Source organism: Sturnira hondurensis, unplaced genomic scaffold (genome assembly GCF_014824575.4).
Source record: "Sturnira hondurensis isolate 20B ecotype Veracruz unplaced genomic scaffold, ASM1482457v3 Scaffold0005329, whole genome shotgun sequence".
NCBI classification, from domain to species: Eukaryota; Metazoa; Chordata; class Mammalia; order Chiroptera; family Phyllostomidae; genus Sturnira; species Sturnira hondurensis.
The window spans coordinates 5,715,009-5,731,850 of NW_028077960.1; the positions used below are offsets into that span (position 1 = coordinate 5,715,009).

The window sequence follows — 16,842 nt, forward strand, 5'->3', positions numbered from 1 at the left end:
CACCTGGGCTGGAAGTCTTCTTCTCGTTGTTCTGATTGGTTGTTTTTTGCTTCCTTATGTTCCAAATCATTGATTTGATTCTTGGCTTCATCCACTCTACTGCTGTTTCCCTGTAAATTGTTCATTTCAATTAGTGTGTCCTCAGTTTCTGACTGGACCTTTTTTATGTTGCTGAGGTCCTCACTAAGTCCCTTGAGCATCCTTATAACCAGTGTTTCAAACTCTGCATCTGATAGATTGCTTACCTCCATTTCGTTTGGCTCTTTTTCTAGAGTTTTGTTCTGTCTTCCATTTGGGCCATGTGTCTTTATCTTCTCATTTTGGCAGCTCTCTGTATTTGTTTCTATGTATTAGGTAGGGCTGCTATGACTCCCTGACTTGGTTAGCATGGCCTAATATAATAGGTGTCCTGTAGGGTACAGTGGCACAGCCTCCCCTATCATGCAGACTGGCACTTGAGGTGCACCCTTCATGTGGGCTGAGTACACCCTCTTCTTGTAGTTGAGCCTTGATTGCTGCTGGCAAGTCAACAGAAAGGATTTATCCAGGCCAGTTAAGCTGCAAGAGCTGGCTGTGACCACTGCCCACCAACCTCTGCCATCTGTGAAGGATCACCTGTACAGGGGCAGGATAGTGGTGCTCCAACATGGTTTGTAGCTGTCCACTGGGTACACAGGCTCTGGGGTTTCCAGGGTGGTGCAGGCCAAGGTCAGGTTCTGCCCAAGGCCACCCTTCATGAGTCATAGAGAAGTCTGAGATGGCTGCTACTTGTGCTTGGCTTGGAGATTTCTAGATGAAACCAAGCTGTAACTCTAGGCTGGATGCTGCTATTGCTGGGCCCAGGGCCACTAAGCAAGAGGTATGTGGGCTGAGGGCTTACTGAGGCCAGCTGTTGCTTGTTTGATAAGATTTAGGAAGCTGTGAAGCATGAGCCAAGACCAGCCATGCATATGGAAAAGTCTCCTTTAACAGTTTGGGTGGGCCCATAAATTGAGTGGGATGGAGCATCAGGGAATCTCTGGGATGGTCAAACAATGTCAACCAGGTTGATGGAGTCTCAGATATGGCACCAACCTGTGGCTCTGTAGGGGGAGATCTCAGAAAGGGGACAGTGGCTTCTGCTCAGCTTTCTGAGTGAAAACTGTCCTCTAGTTCCTGCCTTAATGCCAGGCACTTCAGTTCCTCCCTGTACGCCACTGGTAACTTTCAAGCTGCTACCCTGGTGCCAGAGCTCAGAGAGTGTGAGTCTGAGAAAGTCTGCATGTGGGATCTTTAAAGGGAACTGCTTGGGACTCCAACAGTTTCTTCCACCGACTCAAACCCTTCTGGTTTTTGCAGCCAGAAGTTATGCAATTTATCTTCTTGGCACTGGAACCCTGGCTAGGGGGCCTGGGGTGGGGCTGGGACTCCTCATACATGAGATATCCCTCCCAAATTTTTATCCACCATATGTGGATGTGAGACCAGCCCAGTCCACGTTTCCGCCCCTTCTATCAGTCTGGATGGATGTGGTTTCTTTAAACCCATAGTTATCGGACTTCCATTCAACTCAATTTCTGACAGTTCTGAGTAATGGTTGCTCTATACTTTAGTTATAGTTTAGATGTGGCTGTGCAGGGAGGTGAGCTGTGTTTATCTACGCCACCATCTTAACCCTAAGTTAAAAGCAATTGGTTACCTACAGGGGAGTTCTCCTAAGACTGTCAGCTGATTTCTCAAAAGAAACTTTGCATACTAGAAAGGATTGACAAGAAATATTTAAAGTCATAAAAAAACAGTGACCTTCAACCGAGATACCCAGGAAAGCTATCATTTACAATCAAAGGACCAATAAAGAGCTTCTCAGACAAGAAAAAAAACTGAAGGAGCTCATCATCACCAAACCATTATATATGTTAAAGGGACTTATTTAACAACAAGAAGAAGATCAAAACTATGAACAATAAAATGGAAATAAATACATATCTACCCACAATTCAATCTAAAAAACAAACTAAGCAAACAAGAAGAATACAGACAGAATCATGGACACGGAAAGCATTTTGATGGTTGCCAGATGAGAGGGGGATATGCAGGGATGGGTGAGGAGGTGAGGGGATTAAGAAGTACAAACAGCCAGTTACAGAACAGCCACAGGGATGTAAAGTACAGAATAGGAAATGGAGCAGCCCAAGAACTTACACGCATGGCTCATGGACATGAACAGTGGTGGGGGGAGAGCCCGAGGGAGTGGCAGTGTTCTGTGGCAGGGGGCAAAGGGGGAAAAATCCAGACAACTGTAATAGCATAATCATAATCACAGCATAAACACAGCATAAAATATAATTAAAAAATAAAATTATATACATATATATTTTAAGATATAAATATACTATATATATTTAGTCTGTGGAAAAAGTCCAACCATTATTAATATGAGAAATGTTTGCATGACATCGATATAATCTACCTGCCAAGGAGAGTAAACTGGAATACACATGCATAAACAATGATGACTTCACTGTACTAATCAGTGGGGCAGATGCTGTTGAGTGCGAATGTGTACTGTGTGGCTGTTGCATTCAAAATGACTGAGTAAAGCAAGGAATCTGCATCAAATTTTGCATTAAGCTTGAACATTCCTCTGAAAAACCTATTCAGATGTGGGAGGGAGGTAGGGAGCACTGGGGGGGGGGTGGGCAGGGCTGGGAATACAAGACAGAAAACTGTACTTGAACAAGAATTAAATAAAAATTTAAAAAAACAACTATTCAGATGATTCAGAAGGCCATAGCTACAGGCAACTGGTGATTGGCAGATTCATCACAACAACGCACGCACTCACGTATCACATCTCGTGCAGAGTATTTTGGTGAAATATCAAATCACCCAGGTGACTCAGCCCCTCTAACAGTCCAGACTAGGTGCCCTGCGACTTCTGGCTTTCCCTCAATGTAAATATTACCTTTGAACGGAGAGAGATTTCATTCCATCAATGAGATTCAAGAAAATATGACAAGGCAGCTGAAGGTGACTGGGAGAAACTGAGTGAGGTCCCAAAGTGCATACTTTGAAGGGGACTGGGGCATCATTGTCTTATGTACAATGTTTCTTGTATCTTGTATCTTCTTCAGTAAATGTCTCTATTTTGCATATGACATGGCTGGATACCTTCTAGATAGACTATATATATATATATATATATATATATATATATATATATACACACACATACACATATTCCTCTTATTTGTTTGATTCCCATGTGCTTTTTTGAGAGGAAAATATTCAGTCTAGATAGTGCATTAGAATTTCCTCATAAACCAGGAAACATGAGTTATGTGACACACATGTCATAGAAGAAACTCGGTTTTGAGCCATGCTAATGGGCAGATCCTCGGCGGGGGTGTCCGACCTTTGACCTCTCTGGGCCACACTGGAAGAGGAGGAGTTGTTTTGGGCCACACATCAAATACACTGCAACACGTAATCAAAACAAAAGCTCATAATGTTTTAAGTAAATTTACAATTTTGTGTTGGGCCACATTCATAGCCATCCTGGGCCACATGTAGTCCACAGGCCACAGGTGTGACACCCTTACTAGAACATAACTAAAATAATTATTCAGATTTTATGCTGAAATGCTTAATAACACTAGTTAAGGAGTAAGGTTTTGTGCTGGCTGCTGGGGATATGATATAGGTCAAGAGAATCAGGATTCTTTTCTCCTTGAAACTTACATTCCATTGGGGAAAACAGATCTGAAACGATTACCCACTACTTATTTAATTATGGTAATGAGAAGTGCTAAGAAGGCGAAGTGCAGAGTACTGAGATAAAAGGAGTATCTCATCTACTGTAGTCTCTGAGAAATAGAGAAGGGGCCTTGAAGAAGTAAGTTTTCATATGAATTCAGTCTAAATTTAAGGCCTCCAGGTTGAGCTGGAGGCAAAGCCTGGGGAGGCACAGGAAGCAGAGTGGGCAGTGGTGTCAGGGAGAATGCACCTATTTGCAGGAGCGAGCGTGGAAGTGACTGACTGCAAATCACTGAGGCTGCAGCAAAAGTATAGGGCAAGATAGTTACTGGGAAGGGTAGCAGGTGGGTCTCACAGGCTGGATTAATTAATCTACATTTTTCCTATGGCAAATAGAAAATCACTGAATGGTTTTAAAACTAGGCATCAGTGTATTTTGACAATAATTTCATCTCAAATTTTAAATTTAAACTTCTCATTTCAGTAGGTTTTCCTAAAAACACTATTGTTAAATAATTATATGTGAGATGGCTTCCCATTTCTGCTTCAAATTCAGTTCTCCAAAGACTAGGGTCTGGGAAGAATATACCATTGCATACCCGGTTTCCTCTGGAAATGCAGAGATGGTGCCTCTATCCATCTGACAGGGGTCCCGAGAGGGGGAGTCAGAGTCTTGTCTGTCTTGACTTGTAGCAATATCTGTTACTCGATGTTGTTGCAAGTCCCACTGCCGGGCTATGTTGTTAATTGTCAACCTTTTCTTCTCCTGTGAAAGAGTTCATTGTAATAAGATCATAAGGCACTTTTGGTAGCAGGAGAGTCTCTGAGAACACATTGTTTGTGCTACCATAGTCACACTTTAAAAAGGAGTCTATTCCTTAAAAGTAGCTACAAATTTGTATTCCAAAACAAAACATAACCAGCCTTTATTCCCCTCTGCATTCAAACATCTTAATAATGGTCTATCAACCTTAAAAAAAAAAATATATATATATATATATATACAAACAGTAATTGCTTCCCACTGGAGATCTGAAAATTCAGTACCTGGAAGTTAAACAAAAATTTATATACTTAAGTATTATCTGAAAATTTAATTTGAAATAAATTTACATGTCTTTGTGTTTAAACATAGATTGAAAAAATGAGTAATATTTTCATTCTCTACCCAGTAATTAGGACTAACGTGATGAAATAATCTTGGCAAGGAGGAGAGAAGGAAAGGGACTAATTAATGTTCTAAGATTCACAGTATAAATTACAATGTCTTAATATTAATAATTACATATGGACTACTAAAAAATTGTAATAGGTTGAAATGTTTCTAGGTAACTAGTACTATCCTAGATAAATATAAAATAATTTAGTTCATTAGGTGCAATGGATGCCTTAGGGGAGTGGTCCTCAAACTTCAGAGTACCTCAAATCACATGGAGAGCTTAGAACACCGGTTGCTTGTTCTCGCCCCATTCTGATGTAGCGTGTTCCAGGCAGGGCTCCCAAATCTGCATTTCTAACAAAGCCCCAGGCGTTGCTAACCAACCTCGCTTTCAGGAGCACGGAGCAGGGCACGGGGCTCCACTCCCTCACCGGAATGTGTCGAAAAAGCAGATCTAGACCTCTGAAAAAAGCTACACCAGGCTGAAATGCTCCCAGTTGACTTATACAGGAATGGATTTGGGGAAATAGTCACTATTCTAATCTATTCTACATTATCAAAAGTTACTACTATTATATGTCCTGTCAATAAGAGCAGAGGATGAAAACAGACACTTGTCCTTTCCTCCTCACTAAGAGCACAATCGTCCGATGAAACGTCAGTGGGCGACGCCGACCCTCCTCCTCGCCTGCTCCCTCAGGAGCCGTGGGGATGTTAGGAAGACGCTCCGCCCATCTGCTCAGTGCACATACACATGTAAATAATTATTTTTAGTTCCTCTTCTTTGCCGGTATCTGGCTATCTAAAGTTTTAGCATGTAGAAGTGACACTGAATAGGAATAAAAAGTAATGACAAAACTAATTAAACTTTTAAGAAGTTCTATTTCTGTTTTTAGAGATGTTTTTAGCATTTTTTCCTATTGATTGGTATTTCAAATTTGCCTATATAGTTAAATGGGTTATACTTGATATGTACACACTTCTGAGACTTTCTGACATTTTATGTATGTCCTCCTTAGCTAAAGCAAGTAGAGACCTGCTATTTTACCGTAGTTTTCCCCAAATCTGTAATAAAAAGGCACCTTACCTTAGAAAATTCTATTTCAGTTATTTGCAGAAGACTGTGTGTGACAATCCAATTCTTAACCTAAGCAATGCCATTATTTTTATTTATTACCAAGGCCACTTTGAAAGAGGCAAGGACAGTGAGTTAATGAAGGATGGCTATCAGGTTGGCTCTGTGCACTTGGCCTTCTGGCTGACTAGAAGTTGGCAGAAAGAAATATCCTTAATGAGGTAGATACAGCAGTGCTTAGAAAAAAGATGCAAAATACCTTTATACCACTGAGTATGTTAAACTTGTAACAAGGTGCTCTGAAGCTGTAAACACTTTCCAATACCCACCCCACAGTTAAGCACCCTTTACATGGGATATTAAAGTCAGATACACAGCAGGCTAACAGAATGACTTTTTTAAAGCAGGGCCCAGGAATAGGGAAGACATATTTTAAAACAGGAGTGCAGCCTGGGATTCGGGGGAATCACTGGCTGCCAGGGGCCACACAGGGCTCTAAGATTCACAGTATAATGTTCTAAGATTCACAGTATAAACTACAATGTCTTAAAATTAATAATTACATATGGACTACTAAAAAACTGTAATAGGTTGAAATGTTTCTAGGTAACTAGTACTATCCCACTAGTTACCTAGAGCAGGAAACAAGCAAATGAAAAGATAGAAATTATGCAAAGCAAAAGGGGTAAAGGTACCCAAAAGAAAATTTGATGCTCAATTATCATAGATGCACCCAGCATATCAGTTTCCATCATGTTTCCAAAGCCAGGTGGCAACACATTACTAATTCTGAGTGACAACTGTCAGAATGACAATTATGTCAGAGGACGCCAAACTTCAGCTCTGCCACTTGAGTTAAGTCTTCATAGCCCAAGCAATGCCACACCCGTGTGTATGCCACGATTCTCATTTCCATTCATTCCCAAGCTTGGGAGGGGGGCAGATAAAAGGCAACCAGGCAGAAGAGGCGTCTACGTGCTCCCCCTGTCCCCCCCCAACCAGACACCCATTTTCTCAGTGACCCACACCTGCTGCCACGTGACACAGTACCCAGCAGACACCGAGGTCTCTGGGGTCGGGATTCCCAATCCGAGCTTGGGCTAGAACCCAGGTCTTCTGACTTCCCACTCTTTCTCTCTTATTAAGAATTTTAAAAACTAAGTTACCCTCATAATTAAAAAGTCCTATTTAGTGACTGCAAGAGAAGCATTCACTATTTTTGAAGTTTTTGTAAAAATTTTCCAAACAAAAACCAGACGTGCCGAAAATTATAATGGCACATTTTCAAAACTGCCAACAGTAGCAAGCAGCTGAATCGGGTACACAACGAGAAAGTTTCAGTGCAAAGCTGTCACGTGCAATCTGTTGCCTGCTCTACTCAGAGCAGCTCAGCGCTAAACCGTGTATGGAGTTTCTTTGCTTATTCTTCCTTTCCATGCTCCAGGGCTCACACAAGTGTTCTTTAGGTCTAAGAGCTTTGGTCTACTTATTTATGTACTTTTTGTTCATGCATTCATTCACTCACGTATGCATCTGATGGCAGCACCGGCGTGGTAAGAAACACGGCTTTGTCTAAGTGAATCAGTCGGAAAGTCTGCCGTGCTACTGTCTGGCAATGGTAAAGCTTGTTCCTGTGAATTTTTAAAAATCTGCCTACAACTAGATTTCCTATAAGCCAGTATGTTTTTGGCCAACCCTTAGGGATATGCCATTACTGGGAAAACTGAAATCTTATTGGCTAAGTCATCAAAAAGTACAGATGCCAAGACAGGGCTTAGACACACCTAATTAATGGAACGAGGGGAAACAAAGGGTGGGGAGGAGTCAGCAGGCCAGGAAATTGTAGCACCTGAGTAACGGTTCTAACTACTTTTGAAGTAGCAGCCTGAGCTGAGAGGGACTGGGCACACATGAAGCACAAGATATAAGCTTGGAGTTATCTTTACTATACTTTGTGATATTAATGTAAAGTATTTTAAAATAAAACATTTAAGGAAAGAAATATCTGATATGCTAATCGCTTAAAACCAGTTCATCTCAAATTTCAACCCATACATCCCTATCATCTTCACCATCTCTGTGTCAGAAAAGCCAACTGAAAGCTTTCAGATTCAGAACATTAAATGCCATGAGGAAATACAGCTGATGCACTTGTGTGGGAACAAATTACAACCTCTGTTATATTTATTTTATCTTCCTTTTAAAATAGCGTCTGCATGTGTTTTGTGATGTACATTATATCATATTTCAGGAGTATAGGTTTCTTTATAGGTTGTAAACTTATAAAAGTTTTGGGGGTGTTTATAAAAACAGTTCGATTGACAAGAACGAAAGCCTCAGAGGCGGAAAGCGCTGCTCCAGCCGAGTGGCCAGCTTTGGGGCGGGCTCACACGCGCAAGCAGGCCGCAGGGGAGTACCTTAAGCAAGGATTGCTTATGACTTTCCCGCTTCTTCTCTTCCTCCTTTTTTGCTACAACAGACGCCATACGCCTTTCTTCTTCCTAAAGAAATTTTTAAAAAGAATTAAGTATTTAACCTTTTCTTATGCTAAGTATCTTTGGTTCTACACGTCTGATTTTCTTTGTGAGAGACATGCTACTTAGCCAATAGAAACTATACCCTCAAAGAAACATTAGCACGTTCTTCTTTATTTTCTTCTTTCTTCCTAATTGTAAACAATCTGCCCCTACCTCTGGAGGTGAGATAAACCTAGCTAACACAAGAGAGAGAAAGTGAGACAAGAAGAAGAAAGAGGGAAGCAGGCGTGTGCGAGTTTCCTCTGCACGGAGCACAGCAGTGCCGCACGGAAAGGCTTAAACTTTCTACGGTGACGATCAAAAGGAGCAAAATAACACTCGGGCAATTTTGATGTGATTTATGATTGAAAATTAGAGTTTTTAAATGATAAAACAAGAGTGAAAGCTGAAAGCCTTTTAAAACCTCTCTGTTGATATTGACAATTCTCTATTAATATCATTACTTTGTTTTTAAATTGATTTGGCCAGTCTAATTTCTTAAATTCTAAAAACTATAAGATAACACTATAGATAGTTTAGAAAAAAATTTTTAAAGACTTCATTTATTTTGAGACAGAGGGGAAGGGAGGGAGAACGAGAGGGAGAGCAGCATCGATGTGTGGTTGCCTGCCGAGTGCCCCTCAACTGAGGACCTGGCCCTCAACCCAGGCGTGTGCCCTGACTGGGAACCAAACTGGTGACCCCTGGCCAGTGCTCAATCCACCGAGCCACACCAGCCAGTGCTGACAATTGAGAAAATTTTAAAAAATCAGTCCTAATCTGAACACCCTTACTCAAATCTTATCATTTCTGTATGGAATATAGTTATTCTTATGAAAGGCTGAATGAAGGAAGGTAACAAAGAAAAAGAAACTAAATAATGTTAAAATATTCACCATGAACAAATTTTTACAAGTTACAACCTGTACACACAGTTTTGATCAAACTTTCCCCCTGAAGACTGTAAAATTTTAGCAGAGTAAATTATAACCATGGAACTTCCAATTTTTATTATCAAAAAATTTGTGGGCACTTGAAATTACGTCATGATTTGAGAGAAAAATTTCATCATAAGAGACAGGAAACTATAAAAAGTGATTCAACATATTTGAAGGTAAACTCTTTTAAGAATAGAAATTTATAAAAACTGAAATGAAAAATTCAGTGGGGGGGGTGGTTTACAGAGTAGATTTTACACCGCTGAAGAGAAAATCAAATGGCTGAAAGGTAGGTCAGAGGCAGCTTCCTGCAAGCTTCCAAAGCCCCTGTACCTCCCTCTCACAACGATGAACTGGTTTCACCTGAATTCTCTCCGGCACTACTTCTCCCCTCTCCTACCCCAAAATATTCCATAAAGGTACAGACCATGTCAACTCCGGGCACACAGTAGATATTTAATAATTATATATTTAAGGAATGAATTATTGTATGTACACATTTATATATTTGTTCATTAATTACCTATAACTGGAACTGCTAAATAAAATGACATATTATCTAGGGCTTTTGATATGTTTGCAAATTTCCCTCCATAAAGGTAGTACTAATACTCCTCACCAGAAGTCATCATTTTACTTAGAACATAATAAATAGTCATAAGAGCTATCTCCCCACATCCAGGCCACACTGTAAGATACTACTTTGTGCCCTCTTGAAGCCAGGTGTGGTCACTGACTTGCTTCAGCCAATGCCCTATGAACAAAAGTGACATGTGTTAACTCCTAGGTGGAAGCTTTCAAAGACAATGTATGACACAGCTATTCTCTCCCTGGCCTCTGCCACAGACTCTGCGAAGCTCCTGATGGTGGGCACTCGGAAGGCCTTGGTCCTGGAATAAGGACAATGCACAGCGAGGTTCCCAGGCTGCATCCTATGGGCAGACTAGTATGAGCATGAAGTAAACTTTGGTAGTTTACTCCACTGAGGCTAGAGAAGTCATTATTGCAGCACAATCTGCCCTATCGTGACCAGTACATCTGTGATTATCTATTACATTAGAACTAAAGAAGGTCAAATGTATTCTGGAGGATAAGCCATTATAAATGCTTCTGAAGACCAAGACAGACCTAGACTAAAGAAATATATGGAACATGCTCAAAGAGAAACTATTACAAAGTTAAAAGGGAGCTAAAATGCATCCGCTGGCAGTCTCCAATCTCAGGAACAGGGAGATGGACGCTCTGAGAAGTTCAGCAATTTACACAAGGTCACATGGCTACAAAACCAGAACAGGACCAGCAGAAATGGAATTTGTTGTCTCTTTTATAACAAGGGCATATCTAAATGTATTTTACTGACTTTACAGAGCTGAAAAGGTTGAGGTTAAAAATTCAGTAGTGATATGCCATATGATTCAGTTGTTTAGAAGGGAACAGAAATTTAATGTGATTTTTGGTGAATTTAAAGGTCTTTTACAATTTGGACTTAGTTTTTCTTAATGTGAGGCTGACTAGAGGTAATGAGGAAAAATAAACTAAATAAAAAATTCAGAACTTTTATTCCTAGCTTCATAAAGTAGCTGGATTAATAATTAAATTCTTCTGTTTAGTAAATACTGATTTGCTACCTATTAAATACAATCTATTTCAGAACAAACTTTTTAAAAAACAAATTATACTGATGTTCAATTGTTGACTCATCTATAAAATGTGAACTAGAAACAGGCTGGTTATTGAAGGAGCCAACTTCAAACAGTACTGGAAACTGTATGGATCACGCACTACACATACTTCAGAGGTGATTCCATCAGATTTTCTAAAAGAATTTGAGCTTCTATTGAAGGCAGTAAGACTTTAAAAGGAAAGCCCAGCCTAGGAAAACTGGATGTAGGCCACATCAATTCAAACACTGAGTGTTTTAAGGAATTTATATATCTGATGACTGTATTTCAGCCCAAATAATTATATAGAGTGACTAAACTTAGAAACAATAATATACCTCTAATTTTAAAGATAAGCTATAAATCTGTTGGTAAAAGTAAAAAACAGAAATTCTGGCATCTTCATGTTAATAGTTCAATTTCTGGGATAAAAGCCATATCCTTTATATAGCAAATGAAAGGGATGTAGTTGGGACAAATCAATTTTTTCCATATTTTGGTTGTCATGAAGACCTATTACAGGAATGATTTCAAATTAATTAAGAAGTGTAGTGATTTAATAGGTGTTTTGATAACCTGGATTATCTGTTAGCAGATTATTAAGGCCTTAAAACAATGCATATATTATATGAGAAGTTTTGTTCCAAACTAAACAAAATGATCCTAATATACGCAGCAATCTGTGGAATTAAAAAAGTAAATGGTATTGTGGGCTTTTAACCATAGAGTTAAAAATAATAGAACAGACAGAAAATACATTGTTTTCTTTGACTATGTCACAAGTATTAAAACAGACTTTAAAATCACAGTTTTTGTCTAGAGAAGATGGTCCATATTTTTCATCCAAACAATCTTGTTTTACAGAGAAAACAGATTTTCCTGGGGTCCCAGTTCATGGCAGAGTGCAGAAACACTGGCCCCCCTGTTGCCTGACTGCCACTGGCCCCAGGAAATCAGCCGTTAACTACTGAGGGGGGAAGCCAGGATGGGCTAGGTCATGCTGTTACAACAGCTTCACAACTCACACCAGCTTACAGTAAGGCAAGTTCACTTCTTGGTCACGCAGAGGGCACTACACCTGTCCTACACACCGTGGCTCAGTGTTCCCACGTGTCGTGATCTGATGGCATCTTCAACCGATTACGTGTTCCACAGCGACCACGGAAGAAAGGCATGGGAATCACACACTGGTTTTTAAATGCTTCCACCTGGAAATTATATACATTACTCTGCTCACATTTCATTGGCAAAAGCAAATTGCATGAACACACCTAACTGCAAGAGGAAAGGAAATACCATCTTCCCACATGTCAAAAGGAGGTAAGCATTAGTAATAGTGACCACATCACCATTTCTGTTTCAAATAGGCTATTCCACTTTTTAGAGAGCAAATTATAAATCAGCTCATATTAAACCAACTAAATGTGGGTTTCACATGAAAACTTTCGACACTGTATCTGTTTCGGAATTGCAGACATACTGCCTACATTCACAAAATACTGCCTTAGAAATAAATAGGAGGAAATTCTGCCTCCCAGAGTCTTCTATACAATGGTCCTTGTGTTAGGCTTTCAAAAATGTGTCTTTTTTCTTACTGAACAGTCATGAAAATATCTGAAGACCTGCAATATCTTCCTTATGTTTTTTCCTTTGTCAATAAGTCATGCCAGCTTTTCTGGAAAAGTCCAGATTGTCTGATCATTAAAGACTACTGTCTCCATTGTTTTTGGATCCTCTATTTTTATAAATGAATTTTTTTCAAACCATGTTAACTTCTAACAATCATATCTCACAACTCAATTTGAACATACCAATCCCAAGGCTAGTTTTCTTTCTCATCTCTCTGCATTTGGGGTGAGAAATGTTTTACTTGATGTTGTGGAGTCAAGTGCAGAATGTTTAATTTATCTATTTTTTTATCTTGCTAAATTCTACTTATTTGATTAAACTAGAGGTTAGCAAACTTTTTCTCTAAGGGTTAGATAATGAATATTTGAGGCTTTCTGAACCACATAAGATCTCTAGTGCATATTCTGTTTTTCTTTTCTTCTTAAAAACAATGCTTTAAAATATAAAAGCCATTCTGCACTTGAAAGCGATACAAACACAGGCTGCAGAATGGATTTGGCTCACAGGCTCCAGTTTGCTAAACCTGTTCTAGATCACTGAGCTACTTTTAGATTCCGATTTGATCAGCCAACATATCAGGATCTCCATCTTCTCTGGTTTCTGTCATTCACATACTTTATCAGAATAAAATAAATATTGTCATCTAGTCACTGAACAAAAATGTGGAATCGAAGGGGCCCCAGGCAAAGCCTCCCGGTGCGCTGGCACAGGCTCCTCTGCCGCCGCCATCCATCAGTTCCGGCATCAACCGGTTGATCTGATCCATTTGATCTACACCACAAATCCATTTAGCCATGTTCTCACCCAATTGGAAGCAGTCTCACAAAAGACTTTGTCAAATGCTTTGCTTAAGTACCAAAACACTATCTACAGCACTCTTCTGAGAGGGGCTATTTATAACATCTAGAGTGGAAAAATCACTGGTGTGAATTGTTCTTAGTGAACTCATGCTGCCTCCTAGTGATCAATTCCTTAAATACTCACAACCCATCTTTTGATAATCTAATTCAGTTTTCTTTCATAATCGATACTAAGTTTATTGTCACAAGTAGTGGAACTTACACTCTTTCTCCCTTTCAGCTGCTCTATTATTCAACACCGCCTCCCAGAAACAGCTTTCCGTGGTTTGGCAATTCGTTCGCTGTCTATTCAGTGCTCTAGGTCAGCCCGCGGGCCAAATCCAGTCTGCCACCTGCTTTTGTAAACAAAGTTTCACTGGAACACAGCCATGCTCATTCATTGAATCGTACAAACCTGCTTTCACACCTCACTGACACAGTAGTTTTCAATGGAGTCTGTATAGCTCCCAAAGCCTAAAATATTTATATCAGGCCCTTTTACAGAAGTATGCCAGGCCCTGATCTGGATGGGTCTGAATTCAAACCTACTGATTCACCTATTCTAGGCTTCATTTTTACCTTATTAATATTTATTTCTACACTTTACAGACTAAGATCCATTCTTCTTAACAGAGATTTAAAAAGCTAAACAGGAGCCCTGGCTAGTGTAGCTCAGTGCATTGAGCGCAGGCCTGTGAACCACACGATCGTGGTTCAATTCCCAGTCAGGGCACATGCCTGGGTTGCAGGCCAGTTCTCAGCAGGGCACTCATGAGAGGCAATCATACATTGATATTTCTCTCCTTCTCTCCTTCCCTTCCCTTCTAAAGATAAATAAATAAAATCTCAAAAAAATAAAAAAGCTAAACAGGTATTGAAGCCAGCAACTCATATTCTCTCTTAGCACCACATTATCTCTTGCCACACTATGTGTGTGAGTGTGTGTACACACACATAACTATCAATTAATCTATCTCATCTACCTGGTCATTCTGGGTTCTAATCTGGCTGCGTGACTGCCTATGCATGACACCGTAATTAAAATCCTGCTCTATCATCTCTAGTATCTAATACAGACCCTAGAATAAAACTTCTCAGTTCAACATGACTAAGAATGAATGTCTCAGGAATTTTTCCACAGTACTTCTAGGTCAAAAGAAATGTGCTATAGCTCTGTTTATTGTAGTTAAGAAATGACTTAATAAGTATTCATGCTCTAGCAACTCAGTAGTCATTTGAAAAATATAATACATATAAATTGAAAGAAAAAATGTACCACTCTAAATAACCACGATTACTCACCAGTGGAATATGTGTGCCTATGTGGCATTCATTACACAACTTCTCACACACTGTGATTAGGTTGTGTTGTTGGATCGGACGGGGACCAAGGTGGGTCTGCTGGACCAGTCTGGAAATGGGTTCCCAAAAGAATTTCAGGGGCTCACGCACAGGAGAGTCTGAACAACAGTGGCAACACTCAATGGAAGGGTGCGTAGGGCGGCGAAGCCCCTGCAAAGGCTGCTGCACTGCCTCATCCACGACCGTGTGGCTCAGCTCTGTCCCGCTGCACGCGTCCAGCCTCCCGGGCCCAGGAGGAGGACCAGGACCCAGAGCTGCCGTGGCCTATCATCCAGGGCTCTAGCAGTCCAGCTCAGTCTCTGTTCCCGTCCAGCCCTCTTCGCCCAGAGCTGCATCACCCAGGCCCACGTGGCTGCTGCTGAAAGAGAACACGCCTGGGCCTTTGTTGGCCTGTGATTGTATCACCTTGGGCTGGGGAGAAAGGGGGCTTTCTTTCAAACTAACCAATCTTCCTAATCCTTTGTGAGCTTGTGCTGGACCCTCCTCCTATCCAATCCCTCTCCTGGATCTTCTGGGTTCCAAGACCTCATCCTGTCCAGTCTTTTCCCCAGATTGCCTCAGGCTAGACTCCTCTCTGTACAGTCGCCACCACCTGGCTTCTACTGCACATGTCCCAGCAGAGGAATTTTTCCCTTGCTGATTCTCCCCGCCCCCACCCCCCATTAGTCTATGGGAACAGACTGGAGTCTCCTTAGGGAGAACTGAAACCCTGCCTGCTCCAGGATTAAGTCCCTTTGATGGTGGACGTGGCTGTCCCCTGGGGTGTCCATGAAGCTGTAACTGCTTAGTTAATCCAGTTTAATTAGATGCCTGGCTCCCTTATCTTTTGTTAGTATCTGACTGGCTGCAGAGTTTAACAACTGGACACTGCCACCATCGTTTCCTGGCCCATACTGATTGGCATGGTTTTTGTTTTTATCACAATAACCACTGAAAACTCAGCTTTGCAAAGATATGATGCCAGAGAAAAATACAGTGTGATCTAATGTTGAAATGGTAAAATACCTGGAACTAGAAGTTTTTCAGTATCTCACAGATACCAAGTATCATGGCATTTCCCTTAAAAACAGAAAGCATTCCACAGTGTCCCTGTGAGTTCACTACAACATCTTTGGCACGCAGTTTGGGCATCACAGCCCTAGTTCAGAGAAGTTCACGAAATGTTTGTGTAATCTACTCTAGCTAGAAGGTTTACAGGGTAAATTACATACTTAGCTGAGATAGTCTTTTAAACAGAAAAAATTCTGATAGAACAGGTGTCAGTCAACAAACTTTTCTAGCAAGAAGGAAAATATTTTATGCTTGTAGCCATATAGTTTCTTGAGCAACAACTCAATTCTACTAACGCAGTATAAAAACAGGTGTAGATAATACATAAATGGATAAACATAACTGTGTTCCAATATAACTTTTTTGCCAATCCAGTTACGGAAAGTCTATATAAAGGTATATTGATTCACACTAAAACTGCTAAAAAATTATAAATAAAAAGTGAAACTAAATATGATGGTCCATACTGTTACTGTAAGTAGTTAACTAGATAGTAAGAAGACGGAGCACAAAGGGAATTAGAGACTGACTTTAATAAACTGGGGAGCATGGCCTGCTTGCTTAGCCAGAGTCTTGGCCGTTACAGACCCGTTCACACAGTCCAGGGGACTGCCACCGAGGACCTGGATCCCTGGAGCACAGGGAACCCCGGGGGCACTGCCTGCCTGCAGACCTGGTTGCCGGGGGCATGCAGAGGGAGGCGGCACAGAGGCCGGTCAGTCTAACGGGGCTGTGGACACACCAAAAGCCTGCAAAAGCTTGGGAAGTTGACTGGTTACTTTGAAAAAGCTCCTGGTTATAACCCAAGGGGGGCAAAGAAGCTCGCTCTCTCTCACTCAGTGACCAGCATGCACCCGTTCGTTCGTGAGTTCCTCCCT

At 40.7% G+C, this 16,842-nt stretch overlaps 1 protein-coding gene across 9 annotated transcripts in view; it reads right to left on the reverse strand.

Annotated features, from left to right (window-relative positions):
- The window catches only part of LRRC49 (leucine rich repeat containing 49), a 167,028-nt gene that overhangs the window by 42,766 nt on the left and 107,420 nt on the right, over positions 1 to 16,842 (reverse strand). For all 9 annotated transcript variants that reach the window (XM_037047154.1, XM_037047156.1, XM_037047153.1 and 6 more), the window contains 2 exons: positions 8,387 to 8,470; positions 4,335 to 4,501 (listed from right to left, as the gene is read on the reverse strand). In XM_037047154.1, coding sequence (XP_036903049.1) covers positions 4,335 to 4,501; positions 8,387 to 8,470 — 251 coding nt within the window. The remainder of the gene's footprint in view (positions 1 to 4,334; positions 4,502 to 8,386; positions 8,471 to 16,842) is intronic.